This window comes from Triturus cristatus, unplaced genomic scaffold (assembly GCF_964204655.1).
Source record: "Triturus cristatus unplaced genomic scaffold, aTriCri1.1 SCAFFOLD_118, whole genome shotgun sequence".
NCBI lineage: Eukaryota > Metazoa > Chordata > Amphibia > Caudata > Salamandridae > Triturus > Triturus cristatus.
Window position 1 is genome coordinate 433,136 of NW_028187322.1, and position 24,696 is coordinate 457,831.

At 47.4% G+C, this 24,696-nt stretch overlaps 1 protein-coding gene across 1 annotated transcript in view; it reads left to right on the top strand.

Moving 5' to 3' along the window:
- The window catches only part of ATF6B (activating transcription factor 6 beta), a 292,837-nt gene that overhangs the window by 76,889 nt on the left and 191,252 nt on the right, over positions 1 to 24,696 (top strand). The window contains exon 6 of the mRNA XM_085640283.1: positions 663 to 848. Within this exon, the coding sequence (XP_085496409.1) occupies positions 663 to 848 (186 nt within the window). The remainder of the gene's footprint in view (positions 1 to 662; positions 849 to 24,696) is intronic.

Genomic DNA, 24,696 nt, shown 5'->3' on the forward strand with positions numbered 1-24,696 from the left:
AGAAGTGGCACTGCCGCTCTTTTCATGAAGCACCATCCAATGTGTAAATTAAAAAAAGTGACATCGGATCACTTTGATTTAAAATGCTGCCTAAATTTACTTCATAAAAAAAAGATTCTAAAGAACCACAATCCATATAAATCTTGCACATTGCCTTAGTTGAAGTTGAGAGATTGCACAGATCAGTTTGAATGTGGGTGCTTCATTCAGAGTCCGCAGTTCTGTTCCATGGCCACCAAGTCGTTTCTGCTCTTGGCAGGAGATGTGGGATCTCTCCTGGTAGCAAGTATTCTTGTTCGCAGAGGAGACAGGCCAAAGTGTAGCTGATCCAGCAGTGCCCATAAACTCGCTTGTGTTTGAGCCTGCGCACAATCTGCTGGAGGCATCTTCAAATAGCAGAGAGCTGCGAGTACTCTCTCCCACCCATTTTGTTCTTCTGCTGTTTACCACTTTTTAACATATGTAGGGTTGTAGTTTAACACATGTATGGCTGTTTTGGAAGGATACTGTCCTTCCAAACCTCCAGGACTGCAGGTGATGGACAGGCTCTTTTCTGGTGCACAAACACCTCTAGGGAATCATTTAGAGAATCTTCCTGTAGGATCACTTTGATCAAGCATGATCCTGTACTGTGAAGCTGAACAAAGAACCTTCTGCTTCAGGTGAAGGTTCTGAAGCGACAGCAGCGTATGATCAAGAACCGGGAGTCAGCCTGCCAGTCGCGCAAGAAGAAGAAGGAGTATATGCAGGGGCTTGAATCGCGACTTCAGGATGCGCTGTCGGAGAATGAACAGCTGCGGCGGGAGAATGCCATGCTCAAGAAGAAACTGGAGTCTGTACTACGGGAGGTAAGGAAGTCTTGTTTGTCTGTATCTACCCAGCCGTCTGTCTTTGGGACTACCTAGCTGTTTGTGTCTTTGCTCTGTGACTGGTTCTGCCCAGGTGCTGCTCTGCTTATTTCTCTCACTGGTCTGTCTTTGTTTGACCAGCTGTTTCCTCTTTTGTCTACTGTCTGGCTTTATTTCTACCCAGATGTCCCTCTACTGTCTCTTTCTATGTGTCAGTCTCAGGCTTGACTATGGTGAGCGCAGATCTAGATTGCTGGGACCTAGATTGTCTACTAGTTGTCAAAACCTCCTTTGTGTTTTGTGTAGTTGTCACGAGTCTATGGCTGTCCGAGGGTAGGGGTCGTTAGGCTTCATAGTCGCCCCCATCTTGCCTCCACACTCCATGGAAATTAATGGCTAGATTTTGACCCCCTCTGTGAGTCCCAGCCTGGCTCTGTGCCCCAGTCACTCTGCACGTAGCGACACTCCCCTGGAATACCCAGCCTACGTCTTGTTCCTCTATGATGTCAAAGAACTAAGCACTTATCATTCCCTGTCAATCATAACTGTCCTAACTTCCCAGTCGGAAGTGTTAGGCAGTACTTTGATCACAGAGGTACTCGCCTTTGAAGAAGCTGTAACGAAGGAGGTAGAATTATTACAAGTCAGGAGAAACACATTCAACAATCTGAGCAAGAAGGAACGAGAAGCCTTGACCTCCCTTCAGTCCAGAACTGATCTAATTATAAAACCGGCGGATAAAGGAGGGGCCACGGTTATCCAAAGTACTAGTGCCTACAGGATTGCATGTATGAACCTACTGGCAGATACTAAGTACTATAAAAAGATCAATCGAGACCCTACACAACGGATCAAAACAACGATCTCCACGTTGACCGCAAAAGCACTAGATAGGGAGTGGATTACAAAGAAGGAACATGACTTCTTGAACCAGGAGGACCCAAGAACACCTCTTTTTTACACAATCCCGAAAATACACAAAGGGAAAATACCACCGCCAGGAAGACCGATTGTCTCTGGGATAGGGTCCATTCTCGAACCTTTATCCAAGTATACAGATTGGTTCCTACGACCTCTTGTAACGAAGATTAAATCCTATGTACAGGACACCAAGCACCTTTTCAACCGACTGGAGGGGATACAATACAATCCAGATAAGAACATCCTGGTCAGCCTTGACGTTGAGGCGTTGTATACAAACATCCCTCAGGCTGAGAGCATCAGGGTAGTTGAAGAGATCCTCAGGAAGGAAGAATGGCCATGGGCAGCACCAATTGAATGGATCACCACCCTTATCCATCTGGCACTCACTGAAAACTTTTTTAAGTTTGAAAATCAGATATATCTACAAACCCATGGCACTTCGATGGGCAGCACATTCGCCCCGAGCCTGGCCTGTCTATATGTGGGACATTTTGAAGACCAACACATATGGACACATAATCCGTTCTCTGCTAACATACGCTGTTGGTATAGATATATTGACGACGTCTTTCTGATTTGGGAAGGAGATACCACTGGCCTGGAAACATTCAAGACATGGATCAATAGTTTGAATCCCCATCTACACTTCACTATGACTATGAATAAAGAAAAAATATCCTTTCTAGACGTAGTCTTCACAGCTAGTGAAGGTACCCTTAAGAACTCTCTATTTACCAAAGCTACGGATAAGAACAGCCTACTCAGATTCGATAGCGCACATCCACGCTCATTAAGGGAGAATCTACTGGTAGGCCAATTTTTAAGGGTTCGCAGAAACTGTTCTGACCTGGAAACATACAAAAAGGAAGCGACTATTCTCACTAACAAACTTAAACAAAAAATGTACCCGAGAAAGATCGTAGATAGAGCAAACAAGAGAGCCCGTAACACACCAAGAGAGGCACTGTTAGAGACCCATGCAAAGAAACACTCTGACCAATTGATATGTGTTACAACATATAACACATCTTCTAATGATTTAAAGAAGATAATAAACAAAAAATGGTCCATCCTGACATCGAATACAATAACGTTTGAGAAACCTATGTTCTCATTCAAAAGGAACACAAGTCTGCGAGATTTACTGGTACATACTGACACATATACACCGAAAATTACCAGTCAATCAACCCTCTGGAGTACACCTCAGGTTACGGGACACTACCCATGTGGCACATGTGTAGCATGCCCGTTCACTGAACACACCAAAGTAATAAATCTGGGATTACACTCTCCATGGGAACAGAGAACACACACCAACTGTAATTCTGAAGCAGTGATCTATATGATCAAGTGCCCGTGCGATCTAATGTATATTGGAATGACAAGCCGAAAAGTAAAATTACGCATCAGTGAACACAGGAGCACAATAAGACGTGCAATAACAGCAACAAAACTGACTGCACACTATAATGAGAAAAAACACAAGGACACAGAGATAAAGTGGACCATCATAGAAAAAATCAAACATGTAAATAACCTCCAACACAAACTCTTAAAGCGTGAACAACGTTGGGTCCATCGATTAAAAACCCATGAAAGGGGCCTCAATGATTGTATACCCTGGAACCAACTAAATAAATGAAGGAAAGGGATCTTTTTTACAACTAGGCCACCTTTTTTGTTTACTTTTTTGTTAATTAAATATGCGCCCTAAATCTGTTTATCCAACTTAGGGACTTCAATATGGCGGGTATGTGAACGTTGGTCCAATTTCCTATTTATAGTATTCAAACACGTCATGCTATGTCTTGCACATCCTCCCTTCATTGAAGGGCATATATATACAACACCCTATATATATAAAAAATTTTTGATGCCGGTATATCAGTTCCTACAAAAAGGAAAGTCTTTCAAAAATAACTCGCGGTTATACCCAGAATTAAGCCCCCCGAATATTCCCTACTAGGAGCTAAATAGGATTAAATCATGTGCATTACTTTTGGTTTTCAACCAACAGGTTCGCCATTATTTGGGTTTCGAAATTCCCCAATAATCAGTGTTCGAGTATGTTGGAGCATTGCTTCTATTAAAAAAATTTTTTTTGAGATCTCCACGAAGGATTACCCACGTTATTAGCCTATACCGACACAAATGGTTGTGGATATGGGGGATTCTTGATTAAAATAAACTAACAATCTCTTTTGACACACACGCATCACCGATCAAAGAAGCAGGCATACTGTGTTGGCTTCAACTGTGGTCTCATAGCGATGTTGTATAACGCGTTATTTTACCTTACTTTATTTTATTTTGTGCCTTGTGTCATTGTGGCAGTAAGTTAGGGAGAATGGTCCAGATGAGATACACTTGTTCGCAGTGTGTAGGATGGTTACAAGGAACTACAATTCCCTTGTTTCCTGACACGTCCTTAGATGCAATCACGTAATTCTAACAACGTCGAACGCCGGAAACCAAACAACATCTCTAACAAACCAGTTTGCATATAATGCTCAAACAATGCATCTTATACCCATTCACAATGGTAATAAGAGATTTCTACGACGTGTAAAAAGACTTAGATCTCCGTGCTTTTCACCAAACATAAATACGGAACTACAAACCCCATGATTCCGGGTACGTAATTAACGTCATGACGTACTTGGGTCCGCGCCGAGGGCCGCCTACCGATTTGTTCCTATGACAACTCAAGGGTACTAATACACGGTTCCTTCGCATTACAAACGCGAAAGCCGGGGACCGGAGCCAAGTAGGTGTGCACGCGGGGCAGGACTTTTGATGAAGTAAGTTATAGACTGGCAATTTCCAATCCGATCGCCAACACTCTCATCCTTCGTTCCTCTATATGGGGAATACGAGAGTTTAGATACACTGTGGTTAGAGAAAACCACTCACTATAATTTTTTTACATTTCCCTTAAACCTTCTGGGGTCACGATTTTAGGGTTTGACTATAAAGCTACCCCTAGATGCTTTACGGTCCCCTGAGACACAGAAACCATTCAAGAATTGGGTAAGGGAATGTTGTCTTTTTATTATTGTTTATTATTTTTAACGCACGAAATCAGGAGGGATAATGATAAACAAACATGATTACGATTACCGTTATTCTTTTCACAAACACGGTACGAATGTGGAGTGAATGTGAGGCATGGAGTGTGTTACTAGTGAATACATAGACATACTGCAATAAATTAGGATCAGTTTATTGAGTACCACTGCCACCCCACCAATCATCTGTCACGTAACAGTACTATGTGATGATAAGTACGTGAGTGGCACAAGTTTGGAAGCAATTGATTACCACTATGTCATAGACACAAATTGGCACATGTGGTTTATTAATTAGTTCCAGAGCACGCAATGTGGGACAAAGTTTTAAAGAGAAACAATGACATTACTATACAAATGTATGTTGTTTTTGTCTTTTTGTTTTTCTTCTTTGTTGTATGTCTTTTCTTTATAGATGGAGTACAATTTATGATTGGTAAATTATCAGTCATCATCACAAGGAGCAGCTACTCTGCCCTTGCATCGCATACAGGATAGGGAACCCCCTTTTATCCTGTCTCCTAGGGAGGCCAAAACCTAGCCCTGATGAAAGTCCAGGACCCATAAGGCCATTACAGGACTGAAACATGTTGGCACTAGGGTCTTAGGACCATAAGATTCCTTATAAGACCCAACATTTGTTTTTTAGTTACCCAAACAGACCCAAGAATAAAGGGAAACCGGGGATCTGTTTGAGGTATTTTAACTTATTCAGCCCCCCAGGTCAACAACTTCTTTCAAGAGCTCCCAATACTGTGGTTGAGCCCACCCCGACTTTTAGGCGTCGGGGTGACCCGATGATGAAGCATGACACCACTAGGGTGTGTGAGGGTAAATAAACAAAAAGGAAGACTTTTCCTTGCTCACCTGTTGGTGAAGACGTAGGCATTTACTCTATTTAGATCCTTCACATCTCTCCCCACTGAAGCGTACCCATATCAACTGCGGTTGATCCGTTAGAGTAATTTAAGTGACTAAGTGATTATATCATAGGAGGAGTTACTCTAACTTGATATCCTCTCTACCCCTCCAGGTAATGAAAAAAAGTGTTTTTCTATTTTACCTTTAAAGTGAATATAGTACTTTGATCACACCATGATAGTGTTAGTAATTACTGCCGGCTTGATGTTGCCCTTTAAGTAAGAATTAAATTGTTCAATGTGACCATTTCTTTGTGGATTGCAATAAAGTTGATATGCTCTAAGTGATATCTTTTGAGAAATTCGTTCATTTCGAGGAAAATCTACTGCACACCACTGTGACCACTGATCTGGGGAATCCCTTTATATAGATGGGAAGCTGGATGTAAGTATTGTGTGCAGTTGAGTACTAATAACTCGCAGCATAAATAGTACATCCGGGCCCCTCTGTGAGCCCTGTCCTGGCTCTGTGCTTCTATGGAAGACCCAGTCTGGCTCTAAGGCCACGTTTGAGAGCCCTGTCCTAGCTCTGTGCGAGCCCTGTCCTGATTCTGGGCCCCATTGTGAGTCCTGACCTGGCTCTGCATTACTTTGGAAGCTTCGCACTTCTAAGGAGATTCCTGGCTTTGGGCTTCTCTGGAACATCCAGTCTGGCTCTTGGCCCTGCTTAGGAGCCTTGTACTAGCTATGTGCCTCTCTTTGAGTCCTGGCATGGTTCTGGGCCCCTTTGTGAGTCCTGAAGAGCACAGTAACACTGAGTCTGCAGTCGCACCCATCACTCTGAGGAGCACAGTAACACTGAGCCAGCATTTGAGCTCTGAGGAGCACAGTAACACTGAGCCTACACTCTCAGCCCACGCTCTGAGGAGCACATTAACACGGAGCCAGCACCCGCAGCCCTCGCTCTGAGGAGCACATTAACACGGAGCCTACACTCTCAGCCCTCGCTCGGAGGAGCACAGTAACACTGAGCCTACACTCTCAGCCCTCACTCTGAGGAGCACATTAACACGGAGCCAGGACCCGCAGCCCTCGCTCTGAGGAGCACATTAACACGGAGCCAGCACTCTCAGCCCTCGCTCGGAGGAGCACAGTAACACTGAGCCTACACTCTCAGCCCTCACTCTGAGGAGCACATTAACACGGAGCCAGGACCCGCAGCCCTCGCTCTGAGGAGCACATTAACACGGAGCCAGCACCCGCAGCCCTCGCTCTGAGGAGCACATTAACACGGAGCCAGGACCCGCAGCCCTCGCTCTGAGGAGCACAGTAACACTGAGCCTACACTTGCAGCCCTGGGCACTGAGGAGCACATAAACACTGAGAAAGATCCGAAAGACCTGGCAATCTTCCTGGACGGCCCAGCGGCTCTGAACAGGGATACCTCACAACCCGGCTGCGCCAAGAGAGGAACCATCACCGGAGCCGAATACCGGATGAACAGTAGTCCTAAGGGAGAGACTTCAAGAAAGAGACAGAGACCATATCTACCTCAAAGATACCAAGGCTTACTACCGGCACTTACCTCAAAACGACGTAACAACTGTAAGAAGTTGGCCTGATGTATGATGTCACTAGTTCTAGTGTACACCTTATATCAGTCCAAACAACCCTTATGGTGATTGGTTGTAAAGTCAACCTTATAGACCAGCTATCCTAGTGGTAGCATGGACAAGAGCAGTCTTAGGCTAAACTCTGAATGGCATGTGAAGCCAGCTGTGATACCATATATAATCCCTTGAATACCAAATGAAAGGACACCACAACAGATATATATATAAAATAAAGTGTATTTATTCTAGTCAAACCCTCAGCACTCTTTATGAGATTAGAGGTAAGTACAACACAGTCTTATTTAAGCATACATTAAGTCACATAGGTAAGTAATACAGTTAGGCCCTAGGGGCTACGCAAACCATATACTAAGTAAGTGGTATAAGGACCACTGTCACGGAAATAGAATAGGCCTAGGCCTAGGGAATCGCTGGGGCTAAACTACACTACCAACAGTTAGGAAGTGGGAGGCCCACGGGATTCAGGTGCAGAGTGGAAACACTCACGCGTAATGCGTATAATCGATAGAAATAGTACAGTTCTGAAATAAGCAGTTTTAGGACACTTCTGGAGTAGCTAGAAAGTCGAGACTCAGAAACTAGACCCTAGGATAGTCAATACCCTTGTGAGCACTGAAGTACCCAAGTTACCTAGCCCACGGGCTGCGGGTGCATAGGTGTGAACTTGCGTCGGGTTTCGTCGTGGATTTCTATGGATGCCTGAAGGAAAGATGCTGACAGGCAGTCAGTGCAGAGTGTCCGGTGGATCCCAAGGCCGGGATCAAGAAGGAAGGGTACCTGCAAGCAGAAGGGACAGAGTCTGGGTCACTAGCCAGTGACCACGTGGAACCAGGAAGGAACCAGGCGATGTCGTGAAGATTGCAGGTGAAGAGGTGAAGCTTGTCGCAGCAGCCACGGGTACCAGGAGAGGACGACCAGGACCAGGAGGCGAGCAGTCCCACGAAGGCTCTTGCTGTCGGCGGCGTCGAAGTCGAACTAGGACTCACCAAGCCTTGGCAAGCGGAACCCACGAAGAATGGAGGACTTGCTTCTGGTGCAGACCAGGAAGGTCTGGGGTGCTTCTCTTTTGCAGAGGAACAGGAGCCAGTCTGGAGGAACCAGACCAGCAGTGAAGATTTCAAGGTGTGTCGTCGCAAAGGCCGCTAGCCAACGGGCAAGCAACCGGACAGACGCGGCAAGCAGGAAAATGCAGAAGGGCCCCACGCAGGACTCGTGGAGTGTGGGGGGCTGATCTTCGGTGCAGATGGTGCTTGGGGTTGGGGCTTCTCAATCCCTGGTGCACAACTTCGAGGGTACCTCAGAAGCTGCGCTGGAAGATACTCGCCACTTTTCCCAGGTAGCCGGTCCCACGTCTCTCGTCGCCTCCACGGATCTCGGCTGTGGATCAGGGTCGGAGAAGTCTGGAAGTCAAGGCTCTGGTCGGGCTCTGCAGTCGGTCCCTCGTAGAACTTCAGCAAAGCAAAGGGTAAGTCTCTTGGTGGTGCCTGTTTGCACAGGGTAGCCACTCCTTGGCCACAAGGGAGATTCTTCAGTCTTCTTCTTTCGTCGAATGTCGAAGGTCCAGAGTTTCTGTTCAAGTTGCAGGTTCAGGATAATCTAATCTCCTGGGGCCCAGCTACCACTCTTATACTAATCTGGGGGGCTGGGTTGCCTGCTAGGTCACGCCTTATGGGTGGGACCTGGGAGGGGGGTGGTTACACCCCCTTCCCTTTGTCCAGTTTCGCGCCAGGACTGGGGCTAGTGTGCCCCAGCACCGGTTTGAACTGGACTATGCATGGGACACCTTGTGTGCCCCAGGCAGTGTCTCGTTTCATTCATCCCTCCCTGCCCCAATACACTAAGTCCTGTCTAGGGTGGTGCTAGCACCTCCCAAGGCAGGAAACCTATTGTCCAAGCCTCCCTCGCTGGAAGGACTCCCAGCAGCAGGAGGTCAGACTTGTGTCGTGGCAGCAGCATCCATTTTGTGATGCTGGGGCTCTGGTTAACTTTAACCGGGTAAGTAGGTTTCAACATGTCTTCTCCCTCTAGAAGGGAGGGATAATATTCTCATCCCCAGAAATGGGATGGGGGTATTATTCCAAAGTGTTAGACACCTTACACGACATGTTTTGATACAGCCAAACCATAGTTACCATAACCGTTTAAGATTATAAGGCACTTTAAGAGTATATGGTAGGCTATATCATAGAACAGCTGTAAGGACATGGTTCCGAAAGCTGCAGACAGGCTCAGCTCATGCTAGAGCACCATCTCACATGTTACCAAGCACTCTGCCTCCAGGATTGTTAAGGCCTGCCATAGGAGTGGCTGATAGGTACACATGTGTCTATATATAAGTTAGGTATAGGAATACTACACCTAAGCAAGGTGTGATTACACGACCTTGCCCCAGCTGAGTGATCAGCCAGTTGTGTCATAATGGAAGACCAGGCCAGGGGTGGCATAATACATGCTGCAGCCCCTGGTAGGCCTAGTGTACACCTATGCCCTGGGTACCTAAGGTACACTGTACAGGGGCCAATAAGGTGATCCTATCCAAATGGGTTATGCACCTAAAGTACATAGTATTAATTTAGAGAGAGAACAGCAGGGCTGTGGGTCTGATTAGCAGGCCCACAGCCACATCTAAGTCGAAAACCAGTAAAGCAAAAGCAAAAAGTGGGGGTGAACATAGAAAGCAGACCCTACTCTCCTACAACAACTACCTACCTCATTCAGATGGCGCTAACAAAGCACCAACAAGCATGGTTGCACCCCTCAACAAGTTCGCAGGAGATGAAGACCAACATCAAGAAGACATCCTCAAGAAACCAACATCAAGGAACCACTGGAAGCACAGCATCGTATCCTTTTGAACAATTAGACTATACCCGCAACGCCCTATATGTATACATGTGCCGTAGATAACAATGCATACATGGGAATATACACGCCAATTGCCCAACATAATTTCTCCGGGAGGCGGAACAGCGATCCTGCAGTCGCACCTCTGACATACGAGTAATTCCAGGGGAGGGGGCAGAGAGGGGGGTGGGAGGGGGAGGAAACCGCACTAAGATTTCTCACATCTGTCTTCTGTATTTTCCATTATTTTCTTTGTTTCACACCTTTGTTCTCACTACATACGGTACCTGACAAGTCCTGAAAACCAACGCATGGGGGAAGCCACCCAGCCTAATACAGGTAGGGGGAATCACTTCTGGATAGTGATATATCTGAGAGGCAAGATACACCTGAGTGTTGGGCATACAGAACCGCCACACCACACTATAGCCGATGGCTCTTAACAACACACTCACCCTGACATTGGACCTCAACATTGTATCCCTCAATGTCAAAGGTCTGAATCACCCTGTTAAACGCCGAAAGATAATAGACTACCTAGCTAAAACTAAAGGCGATATAATACTCCTACAGGAAACCAAACTATCCATGGAGGCTACCAAGCTAGTCAGAGGCAAATGGATTGCGCACATGGCCAGCTCTCCAGCCAACAAAAAGAAGCGGGGGACCCTTACCCTAATATCCAAAAGCTCGAACATAACAATAGAATCACATTCCAACGACAATGAGGGTAGACTTCTAGTAACACATCTGAGGAGGGGGGGGGGGAGTGGTACCACGTAGCAAACATATACGGCCTCAATGCAGACGACCCATCCTTTTGGGCAAAGGTTTCGCGCACGTTAGACAGCTTCCCCCAAAACGATCTCATGGTGGTGGCAGGGGACTTTAACATCCCACTAGATCACATAACGGACAGGCAATCCTCCTGTCAATACCACCCCACTAACTCGCACACTACACTCCAAAACATCTGCTCCAAGTTCAATCTCAAAGACGCATGGCGTTTACAACACCCCGACACTAGGGACTACACTTTCTATTCCAATCCACACAACTCCTACACCAGGATAGACTACATACTTATATCAGGAATGCACACACACCTAATCGACCACGCTGAAATAGCGCCAAGGTTAGTATTGGACCACTCATGTATCAGCCTAAAACTGAGCGGGTGTCATAACCAAGACTTCCCCCGGAGGTGGCAATTTAACAGTGAAGTTTTATCAGACCCCGAGAACAAAAAAAAGATTGAGGAGGCCATAACTGACTACCTAAGTCATAATGACTCCCCGGAGACTAGCGTCAACACACTATGGGATGCCCTAAAACAACTGTCAGGGGAACAATAATTGGGATTAAGTCAAAAATTAACAAGAATACAAACCTGAGATTAAAACAACTCGAGCAGGAGATCAAGAGGTTAGAATTAGAACATACAAGAGCCACACGGGACAATAAGCTCCTAGCAAGACTAACACAGAACAAATACGAATATAACAAGATCCTGAGCGAGAGAGCAGGGTTGTGGTTCAACAAGTGCAAAGCCCTTAACCGTTGCCAAGCCAACAGAGCTGGGAAGCTTCTTGCTTCCTACCTAAAACACAAAGGCAACCAGTTTGCAGTTTCATATATCACAGACTCAAGCAATAAAACCCACACAAAACACAAAGACATCCTCAAAACATTCCAAGAGTTCTACTCAGAGCTCTACAGGAACGACCAAACCCTCAACCAAGAGGACTGTACAAAATACCTAGACAGAATAGGGCTGAAGAAGCTCAGCGCCGAAGACCCAATCGGGCTAGGTCAGGGTATTAGCTGCACTGAAATTGAAATGGCAGTCAAATCACTGAAAAAAAACAAAGCCCCTGGGCCAGACGGGTACACAGATGATTTCTAGAAGACCTTCATAAACCAGCTTAAACCAACCATGAAAAAGGTCTATAACCAGGCTGCAACTAAGGGGGAAGTGCCTCAATCCATGACAGAAGCCAATATAATCGTCATCCCCAAAGAGGGGAAAGACCACCAACTATCAGTAATTTACAGACCCATATCCCTCATCAATGTGGACTGTAAAATCTACGCCAAAATCTTGGCTGTCAGACTAAATAAGGTCCTCCCCAAATTAATAAGTAACTCCCAGGTCGGATTCCTGCGCAACCGAATGTCTAGCGACAACACCAGACTTCTCTGCCATATATTAGAACAAGTGTCCACTAAACCGCAACCGGCGGTGACTATAGCATTAGATGCAGAGAAGGCCTTTGATAAAGTATCCTGGGCCTTCCTAGAGCGCTGCATGCAATCCTTCAACTTGGGGGAGGCATTCATACGGATGACTATGGCCCTCTATCGGGCCCCCTCAGCCCGTATAACAGTAAATGGCACACTCTCGGACCCCTTCACACTGCAACAAGGAACCAGGCAGGGTTGCCCACTGTCGCCGGCGCTTTTCCTAATGGCCCTTGAACCCCTCATCCAAGACATAAAGCTAAACACTAGCATAAAAGGGGTCGCTATCAATGGAGTCGAAGTAAAACTAGCCGCCTACGCAGACGACATACTGATAGTAATGGAACAACCTAAGTCCTCAATAGGGGCACTGATGACCACTATAGCAGAATACTCCAAACTTTCAGGGTATAAATTAAACAAGGACAAATCTGAATGTAAACCGCTAAACATTCACTGCACGAAAGACACTCTAGGGAACTTGGGTTTGACCTGGTAGATGGGACATATTAAATACCTACCTGCTCTCTCCCTAAATTAATGCCAATGCACACTAGGTGCATTACCATTTGGAACTGGTTCACCTTATTGGACCCTGTAACAGTGTACCCCAGGTACCCAGGGCATAGGTGTATCCAAGGCCTACCAGGGGATGCAGCATGTATTATGCCACCCCTGGCCTGGCCTCACTATTTGACACAACTGGCTGATCACTCAGCTGGGGTAAGTTGGTGAAATCACCTCTTACTTAGATATAGTATATCTATATCTAACATATATAAACACATGGTAACCTATCAGCCACTCCTATGGCAGGCCTTAACAATCCTGGAGGCAGAGTGCTTGGTTTCATGTAATATGGTGCTCTGGCATGAGCTGAGCCTGTCTACAACTTTCGGAACAACGTCCTTTAGCTGTTTCATGGTATTGCCATACCATATACTCTTAAGTGCATTATGTACCTCGCGGTCAAATGCTAACTTTGGTTTGGCTTTATCAAAACATGTCAAGTAAGGTGTCATACGATTTGGAATACTACCCCCTCGCCAGTTCTGGCGACGGGGGTAGCATTCCACCCTTCTAGAGGGACACGACATGTACCTAACCTGAAACCCGGGTAAAGTTAGACAGAGCCTCAGCATCACAAAATGGATGCTGCCACCACAGACACAAGTCTGCCCTCCTGCTGCTGGGAGTCCTTCCAGCTTGGGAGGTGTGGACAAAGGGTTTCCTGTCAGGGGAGGTGCTTGCACCACCCCAGACAGGATTTTATGTAGTGGGTTAGGGAGGGCTGAATAGATTGAGACATGCCTGGGGCACACAAGGTGTCCCTGTGCATATGCCAGTTCAAACCGGAGCTGGGGCTCTCCAGCCCCAGTCCTGGCGCGAAACTGGACAAAGGAAAGAGGGTGTAACCACCCCCCTTCCTGGTCCCACCCAGAGGAGGGACCTAGCAGGTAATCCGGCCCCTAGATTTGGAATAAGAGTAGGAGCTGTGTCCCAAGACTTCAGATCATCCTGAAACTCGATTTTAATAAGAAGAACTACTGGACTTCGACGTTCTGCTGCACAGAAGACTGAAGAGAATCTCCCTTGTGGCCAAGGAGTGACCACCCTGTGAATACAGGCACCATCCAGCAACTCAACGACTGCTTTGCCGCCGCCTCCCGCCGAAGACTGAGCCCGACAAGACCCAGACTCCCAGACATCTCTGAGCCAGATCCACAGTCCCTGCAAAGAAGAGACCCGTGGAGGCACCGAGAGACGTGGGACCGGCCATCTTGGAACGTCCACGACAAGCTGACTGCGCAGCACCTGAGGCATCCTCAATGCTGTGCTTTGGGCCCTGAGAAGCTCCAACACCGAGCAGCATTTGCACCAAAGACCAGCCCTCCAGCATCCACGAGATCTGCGTGGGGCCCTTTTGCTTTTTGCCACTCGACACGTCATCCCGGTTACTGGCCCGTTGGCTAGTGGCCATCTTGGCGACGAAATCTACGAACAACACCGCTGGTCTGGTTGCTCCAGACTGGCCCTTGCTCCTGTGAAAAGGAGCAGCCCCTCTGACCTTGCTGGTTAGAGCACCAAGCTTTCATTGATTACTGCGTGGCTTGCATTAGCCAAGGCCTGTTTGCTCCGATCAAGAAGCCGACACCACCATCAGCTAGAGCCTTAGTGGGACAGTTCGTGAGTGACTCCTGGACGTCGTCGATCCCTTCACTTCCACGTGGCTGCGGAGACAAGCTTTCCTTCTTCACCTGTTGGCACCCGACATCGCCTGGTTCCTTCCTGGTTCCACGCTGGTCACTGGCTAGTGACTTTGAACATTGTCCCCTCTGCTTACAGGTCGTCTACTCTTCAGATCCACCCTTGGATCCACCCGAACTCTTCCTGCCTGGCCGCCTGCAGCATCTTCATCCTCAGGCTCCATAGACCTGCACGACGAAACCCGACGCACTTTAACCCCTATGCACCCGCTTCCTGTGGGTGAGGTAACGCTGGCACTCTGGTGCTCCTGGGTAGAGAAACATCTCTAGTGTCTAGGTTTCAAGTTGTTAGGTTCTGGTCCATCCGGAAGACTCCTTTTTCTTTAACTTTGTGACTTTTACGCACCCATTGAAATCAATAGGTGCACGCGTGTAACTTTTAACACTGCACACGCATCCTGTGGGCCTCCTGGTCACTAACTACAGTTAGCTCCTTGTCGTCCCAGCGATTCCCAAGGCCCTAGGCCTTCCTTCCTTTCTATTCGTGGCTCTTATACCACTATTTTAGTATATGGTTTAGCTGGCCACCTGGCCCATTCATAATTGTGCAACTTTTGTATATTTAAACACTGCCTTGTTTTAAACGAATGTGCTTCTGTGCTCATAAAGAGTATAGGGGATACTTTTGAGTAAATAAATACATATATATTTTGAATATATCTCTGTGTGGTGTCCTTTCATTTGGTATTCAAGGAGGTTACATATGGTAAAACAGCTGGCTTCACATGCCCTCAAGAGTTTAGCCTGCAGACTGCACTGTCCACGCCACCACTAGGATAGCTGGTCTATCAAGGTTAACTTCAACCACCACCATAAGGGTTGTTTGGCATGGTACAAGGTGATCACTAGAATTAGTGAGCATCATATACCAGGCCAACTTCTCACAGTAGCGACCCAATAAACACTCTACACTACAATAAAAAGACACTACTTGAAAAAATTAACAAACTTCTGGACTGCTGGTCCCCTAAATTCATAACGTGGTGGGGTAGAATCGAAACCATCAAAATGATGATCACCCCAATGATTAACTACCTGATAAGCATGCTCCCACTCCTACTCACAGACGATTTCCACCGATAAGTCGATATCATGCTCACTAAAATCCTCTGGCGCTGAAAGAAGGCAAGGATAAGCATTAAGAAACTGAGATTGGAGAAATCCCAAGGAGGGGTAAACTTAGCAGACTTTAGGTTGTTCCAACTGGCCTTTCTAGCAAAACAGGGATCATACGGGGTTTCCCCGTCGACCTACTACATAACAGTATGGCTGCAGGTAGAGATGGCCCTCCTAAACAATCTGAGCCCACTGGCTCTCCTAACAGCAAACACATACCCCCACTCATCCAAACCTATCTTTAAAAACACAAAAATCGCACTCCTAAAAGTCGACATGGAGGTTAGCATCAAAGGGTCTAAAGTAGAATCACTTTGGGCTAATAGCAAATTTAAATACAAAGGGAAAAGCCTTACTTTCAATACCTCGATAGAGGAAGGTATTTACTACCTGCACCAACTCGAAAATGAGGAATTCCCCATTACCTTCTCAGACCTCCAATCAAGACACCACCTAAATGACATCAAACTTTACAGGTTTCTGAAAATAAGAGCGGCCTTATCAAAGACCAAACTAACTACCCCCCAACCTTCCAATATGTGTCAACCATTAACAAACTAGGACACCAAGTCTCGCAGCTCTACAAACCCTTCCGCCCCAAAACCAGCAAACTTAATAGAAAACCAATTGCCTATTGGGATAAACAATCTAGCACCCCACTCAACGAACAGGAATGGGCAACATTGTGGTCCTTGTCCGCGCGTAATAAAATTACCCCAGTGCTGGCACAAACGAAATTTTGGCTACTTCACAATGCGTTTTGGACCCCAGCAAGACTACACTCATTAGGCCTCAGGGAGGACACTCTCTGCTGGAACTGTAACAAAGATAAGGGGGACCTAGCACACCTTATCTTCCAATGCCCAACACTCAAGGTATTCTGGGGGAAAATCTTTGATTTCATTAATGAGGTGTTTAAGTGCAAACTAGCAATAGAATTCTCCACCCTTACGTCGGCATTCATACGTTCGAAACTGAGAACTGAATAAGATAAAGACCTAATGGACCTTTTACTGACAGCAGCTGTGAAAATGGTCCTAAACAACTGGAAAGACACAAGCAAAACTAGCTTCAAAGGATGGATCCACTGGGTCACGCATCTCAGAGGAGCGGACAATATTGCGCTACAAAACTCACCCTGGAAAACGTCCTCGAGAGGGATGTGGGAAGCTCTGGACACGTACCTAGACTCTTATGATCCCCATAAACAGTTGGTATGCACAAACAACGTATTATCCCTCGACCCAAAGAGTTGTTCACCAACATAGCCCGGGTGGGCCTGCAGGCGGTCTCGAACATCCCGGAAAGTGTGCCAGACGTATTGTAGTATGTAGTATGTATTGTAGTATGTATAGATGGTACCAATGTAATGTACAATCACTGCACCTTTCTCTGGGTCTGTCCTATTCCTCCCTTGTTTCACCACTAATTTTTCTGTCCTTTCCTTCCTATCTGTTTCTCTCTCTTGCTTTCAAAATACAAAAATAATAGGGGCTAGCTATATATGCACCAATGTATAACCGAATATTACCCATGCTTGGCTAACCCTTTAACAGCCGTTGTGATTGTAATCTTTATAAATAAATAAATATAAAAAACACTGAGCCAACACCCGCAGCCCACGTTTTAAGGATTAAAATAAGTCAGTCCTGTCCTCGCACTGAAAATTACAACCCGAGCTCTGAGGAACCCATCCCGAGGTCTAACAAAATAACATTGAGCCTGCACTTGGATACGGAAATCTGAGGTGCACAATACCCCAGACCCTTACTCGCAGCCCGAACTCAGAGGAGTACAGTAACACCAAGCCTACTCTCGCCCTGTGGAACACTACCCACGCTTCAAGGAGCACTGACTACCAAAGCTCAAAGAAACACTGAAACACAAAACCTGCTCTCGCCCGATGAACGCTGCCTGAGCTCTAAGTAGCACAGTAACACTGAGCCGCTCACCTCTGAGACTGAATCAGCTTTAGGATGGGAGCAGATATTGTTTTCTGCCCTTTTGTGCTCCACAGACTTGATGGCTCTAGTGTGCATACATATACACTGAATCTGTCTCCGAGATGGTAGAAAAGTGGGAGCCTGCAACCCCGAGATCTGTCGCCCCTGTGACTGGATGAGCTGTAGAGTGGGAGGGTAGAGACCGAGCCTTTCACCTGTGAAACTGATGGGGCTGTAAGGTGGCAGAGTATACACAGAGCTTTTCACCTGTGAAACTGCATGGGTTGTAGAGTGGGAGGGTATACTCCGAGACACTGGATGGGCTGTAGAGACGGAGTATATACACAGAGCCTGCTATCTGTGGCATTGGATGGACTGTAGCGTAGAAATGCATACATAGACTCTTCCACCTCTGTGACTGGAGGGACTCTAGAGTGGGAGGGTATACTCGAAGCCTTTCACCTGTGAAACTGGATGTGCTGTAGAGTGAAAGTGTATACATAGAGCCTTTCACCTATAAGACTGAGTGGGTGTGTATACATGGAGCCTTTCACCTGTAAGATGGCATGGGCTGTAAAGTGGGAGTGTATACACAGCCATTTCCCTGTGAGACTGGATGGGCTGCAGGGTGAGAGTGTGAATACCAAGGCTGCCATTTATGAGACTGGATGGGGTATGGCGAACGGCAGGACTATAGAAACTGCCATCTCTGAGACTGGATTGGCCATGGGCGCAGTTATGCAGAGGTTGTCAACTGAGCTTAGAAAGGCTGCTGGGTAGGTACAAGTACACATGGCTGGCTGTTTCTGGGACTGGATGGTCTGTAGTGTCACTGGCACACAGAGCCTGCACCTCTTAGATTAGGTAGGCTCTGGGCACAGTTAGGCAGAGCCATTCACTTGAAACTTGGTGCCTTTGACCTCTGCGATTAGATGAAATGGGTTGTAGTTTCAGCACAGGTACGCAGATCTTGTCACCTCTGAGATTAGATGATATCAGGGGATTGAAACAAGCATACAGAGAGCCTACATAAGTTTGTCAATGCTGGTTTTCTTAATCTTCAGTGTGGCTAGTTCTCATAATCTTTAGGTACTTCTGTCTCGGTCCCCATTCACGCCTGGCTCCCTGGTGCTTTTGTGTCTGCCACCCTTGTGTTCCTGTCTCCCTTACTGTCTACTTATGTCTGTCAATACTAATTTCTCAGACAAATCTCAGTCTTGTTGATGTACACGTTGCCTGGTTCTTTACTCTCTGACCCTTTCTAGGGTTGAGTATTTTCAAGTATCCTGTCCTGCAGTCTCTAACATTCTCGCTCCTGACTCCACTGTCTTCTCTCTATCTCACAGTGCGTGTCATGTGAGTCATTTTGAAAACTCTGTCCTTTGCCAGTGTACAACCCCTCTCTCCACTCTTCATAGACTTTCCTTTAAGTCACCCACTCTGCACCTCACTCTGAAGCCTTTAAACCACTCCATGCGTGTATACTTGATTGTCTGTTGTCTCATGCCTATCCTGCTGTCTTTACACGGAAATCATGTGCAACATTATCTCTCTCTCGCCGGTTTCTAACTCCTCGTTCAAGTACCTACCTACGTGACATGCAGTGCTTAATTTGAGCCAGTGGCTGATGATGGGGGGGATACTTGCACTTGTTTTTCTGTATCGGATATTAACCGTGTGCAAGAGAAGGGAAATAAACAGATAGAAAAGACGGATGAAGAAAAAGATGGCAAAACCATCCCAAACAGAAAGCAGGAACCTGCAAGGCCGTGAAAGGGGGCAGGGGGTATCTCGTAGTGGATAAATACCACCGACCTTGGTATTCGGCATGCTGATGTTTAATTGCACCAGCCGCCGGCTTTTGAGCAGAGCTCTGGACACATCACTCTTCCCCCCCACAAATTAAGCACTGGGACATGCGCCTGTCTCTACCTCCTCTCACACTCTTTGTTTCTGGTCTTTCCTCGTTTCTACCCTACTACTCTTCATCCCAGTGTCAGCCTACATCATGTACCTGTTAAGTGTTATCTCTCACAAGTGTCTCTCTCTCTCTGCCTCTGCTCCAGCCTTTAGAGCCTGATGTTATGCTTTTAAGGCACAGTTGGGGTGTTTGTGTTGTATGTCTGGTCTGCCTGGTATAAGTTAAATTGCACAACAGTGTTCCTAGTTCCAATGTTGAGTGTGGAATTTCATGTCCATGCAGTTGGTTCCAAGCTGGCCAGGGATCACCACCCTTTGGTATATACTTGGCATTAAAGCTAATTTTACACCCTAGTGCATCTTGGAATTCTTAACAACATTTTGTGTCAACAATGGGTTAAACGTGACTGAATCTGTACTCCTGAGGCACAGCCGGGAGCTCTGCTTGAAATTGTATCTTTTTAAAACTTGTGTAAATTGTTTTTTAAGAATTTGCGCACCTCTCCCTCACCTGCTCGGCTGGTTGGGGCATTTATCCTGTACCTAATTACCCGTGCAGCCGATCTGAACGCTGCCACGGGGTAGGGAATCGCAAGCACCGCCATCAGCGAGCGAGCCTGTTCACAGGCCACGCCCACTTCTCCAGGCCACGCCCCCCCCTGATTATATAAAGCGCCGACGCCCAGCCCTTCCCAGAATCTGTACTCCTGAGGCACAGCCGGGAGCTCTGCTTGAAATTGTATCTTTTTAAAACTTGTGTAAATTGTTTTTTAAGAATTTGCGCACCTCTCCCTCACCTGCTAGGCTGGTTGGGGCATTCATCCTGTACCTAATTACCCGTGCAGCCGATCTGAACGCTGCCACGGGGTAGGGAATCGCAAGCACCGCCATCAGCGAGCGAGCCTGTTCACAGGCCACGCCCACTTCTCCAGGCCACACCCCACACGTCCTCTTTCTGCATAAAACTATGCTCAGCACCCGGACGCGCAGCGGACGGGCGCAGCGGGCGCGCCGTCAGCGCGCCGAAGGCGCACCTAAGGCAAGCCCGTCTGGGCCCGTCCGGGCCCAGCCGGACCCAGGCCCAGGAACTCTGCCGGATTTGCTGCAGGATCGCCTGGTGTACACAAGTGACATGCTCTGGGCCCTTCACCAGGAAAAAACTCAGGACTGCCACTATGTCCATGCCGAAGGTAAACCCTTTGTCAATTGCGCACGATGTAACCCAGCCGAATACGGCTCGGGAAAGCCGGGACTACAGATGGGCCTCCTTAACTGCCGCTCCCTCCCTAAGCATGCGCACGAAATCAACTTGCTGATACAGGATCATGGCCTGGTCGCTCTGTTTCTCACAGAAACCTGGCTCTCTGCCAGTACGGACTCGGATATTGTTAATGCCCTACCCCCAGGCTATCTCATTCAAACCTTACATAGACCTAAAGGGAGAGGAGGAGGGCTGGCAATTATCCACAGAGAACATCTTGCCTGTAGGATTAGCAATGCCAACATTGAAGATTGCGAAAGCTGCCACTTTGCCCTTCAAATTTCCCCGGCACACTCCCTCTGAGGACTGTTGCTCTACCGCCCTCCGGGGACACTAGGGAATTTCCTCAACGCCCTCACTGACACGGCGTCACAATCAGCCTTCTCCGCCTCAAACTTTCTCGTCGTGGGTGATCTCAACCTTCACCTTAATGACCCCACAAACTCCTCAGCTTCGGATCTCCTTCAGGACCTTAGGTCTCATCCGACTGATCAACAACGAACCCAACCATGATAAGGGTCACCTTCTGGACCCCGTCCTGACCAACATCAGGGATATCACTTCGGGTCCCCCCATTCCTCTCCCTTGGTCAGATCACTTCCTCGTTCCCTTTTCCTGGCTCCTTACCATTGCACTCCCCCTACCCCCCAAAATCCGAGTGACAGACCGACGTTGGCACAAGCTTGAACTGGTGGAATGGGCTAGCTTGCTCTCAGATTCCACACCTGTCCTCTCCACGGACCCGGTCACGGCTGACGAACAGTTTAACCTCTGGCTCACATCCTCACTGGATAAACTCCTCCCCAATACCACCACCTTTAAACATATGAAAAGAGTGACTCCTGCCCCCTGGTACACTCCGGCACTCAAATCCCTTCGACAGGAATGCAAGAGAACAGAACGCTCCTGGAGAAAGGATAAATCTAACGAAAAGAAGGAAGCCTATCATACCGCATCACAAAACTATAAAACCGCCCTCCGTAACACCAAAAGTCTATTCTTCCAAGAAAGAATAGAACACTCCGTTAGTTCCAGTAAGGAATCTTTCACCATCTTAAACGAACTCCTCAAAATCCCGGACCCGAGACCGAGAGACCCCCCAGACCCCAAAGCTGATGAGGAAAAGTGCTACAAGTTAGCGAATTTCTTCAAGGAGAAAATCCCAAAAATCCTCGACTCCATTCCATCCACAAGTTCAAGCGAGGAAAAAGAAGCCAACAACTTTCCTACCCCCCCCCCCCATGTCTCACTTCCTGGGGACAAGTGACGGCAGAAGAGGTTGAAGATACGCTGAATATCATTAAAAGTGGGTCTCCCAGGGATCCTGCCCCCTTACGTATTCTCAAAAAGGTAGTACCCACGATCGCTCCCCCCTCACCCACCTTATTAACGCCTCCCTCCAACAAGGAGTCGTCCCCCCCAGCTGGAAGGCGGCAGTCGTCAAGGCACTTTTAAAAAAACCCTCCCTTGACTCTGCTGACCTAGCAAACTATAGACCAATCTCCTTCCTCCCGGGAACTAGCAAGATCGCGGAAAAGCTCGTGAACAGAAAACTCTCACAATTTCTGGAGAACAACAACCGCCTAAAAAGTTCGCAGACGGGATTCCGCCCCGGGCAGGGCACCGACATCGCCCTCCTCATGGCAGTGGAGGAAACCAGAGCACTCTTAGACGAAGGAGGATCAGTGGCAGTGATCCTCCTCGACCTGAGTGCGGCCTTCGACACCGTCAATCACCAGCTCCTTATCCAACGACTCAGGAGTGTCGGTGTTGAAGGAACTGCTCTGTCCTGGCTATCGTCCTTCCTGAGTCAACGCTCCTTTCAAATCTGGGAGAATAACACCCGCTCCTCCGACACTCCCCTCCAATGTGGCGTGCCTCAGGGCTCTTCCCTGAGCCCCACATTATTTAACATCTACATGTCCCCATTGGAGGAGGTTGTTACTCCGTTCGGAGTGAGCATCGTCAGCTATGCTGACGATACACAGTTAGTGGTGTCCCTATCACACCCCAGACAACAACCTGCGGACCTTTACAACTGTCTGACACAGATACAAGGATGGATGAACCGATCGTCTCTGAAACTTAACGGTTCAAAGACTGACATTCTCCTCCTTGGTCAGAAGGGACCCTCTCCACTACAAAACATCTGGCCACCCTGTCTAGGCCCGCTCCCAGACCCCAAACCAGAGGTAAAAAGCCTGGGTGTTTGGCTTGATAAGGACCTCTCATTCGCAACACAAGCAAAAAAGGTAGCCGGGACGTGCTTTGGGCTGCTCAGGTCAATTCGAAAGATCCTGCCCCTGCTCCCCCACAAATCCCAGAAACTGTTGATTCAAGGCCTGATACTCTCCAGGCTTGACTTTAGTAATTCCATCTACTTAGGGGCCCCAGAGGTAACCCTGAACAAACTACAAAGGGTCCAAAATGCAGCTGCCCGGATCCTCACTAACACCCCTGCCAGAGCCTCGGCCAAACCAGCTCTGAAGCGTCTCCATTGGCTTCCGGTGAGAGAACGTGTGATGTTCAAGGCCCTCTGCCTGGCACATAGACTGCTTCAAAACAATGGCCCCCCAAGCCTGGAAAAATTCATCAAACCTTACAAAGCTCCTAGAGCCCTCCGCTCCGACCAGGAACATCTTACCGTCACTCCCAGAGTGAAGAAGGCCCGAACAGGAGGAAGACGCTTCTCGGTCCATACCGCACGCCTCTGGAATGCCCTACCTCACCACCTGAGAACTGAACCCAACTTCCTACGGTTCAGGAAGCAATTGAAAACCCACCTCTTCCCTTAACCTGTCTCCCTCCCTGCCCCCGCTGACCCCCCAGTTGTACTGATCTTAGCGCTGGGATACTTACGGGTGACTACGCGCTCTATAAAAAATAAATAATAATAATAATAGCGCTTTATGACTCGAACTAGCAATCCAATGGACTTGTCAAAAAAAACAACAGGATAATTAAAGGCTGTATTCAAAAGGTGTTGGAGGGTGACCAAGATGTATAGAGGATGGTCAATGGAATGATATGGGCCTGTCGCATAAATGAGAACAGTGTGACTGCAAAGTACCAATTTGCATTTATTAGAGGGAAGAAGCCCAAGGTCAAAATGGTTCCTGCTTGGATGAAGGAACTGGTGACTGGGGTGAATGCAAATTTGGAGGTTGTTGATTGAAAGGAGGTGGGTTGAAAGCTGGCGATTGAATATGGTCATAGTAAGTCGGTAGGGAGTGGGCTGACCACATTTCCGACATCAAAGCAGTGCAGAATTGGTATTTTCTCTTGAATGGAAAAAAGCGTAATTGCAGGAAGGTGGCGCTCTGCACAAGGGTTTCAGGTTGTAAGTTCTAAGAGGTAGAAGCTTGCAGAAGTTTCTTGAAGATGGGTGATTAGGAGTTGAGTTGGACATGAGGGGATACTGAGAGTAACAACTCAAGAATGGGTATGTAAGTTGGAGGAGATGAGTTGTAAACAAATGCGGCATTGGAAGGGGGTGGTGCCCTTAAGATATGTACAAGGGGAGAGTACCGTTGTGCGTGGACTAAGGACCGATAGGCCACCTGAGTATTTACAGGATTATGTTAATTTCTAGACACCTGTATATTCACAGGATTAGGTCAATTTCTACGCCTGGGTATCCTTCACTTGGGTTTGTTTTCTCAATTGTCTTTATTTAAATTGTTACTTCAAGCCTGCTGGCCCTGTAGCCTGGGTTTTTCATTGTTACCTTTTCTTCCCCTCTATTATTCCAGGATCCCTTGGGTTTG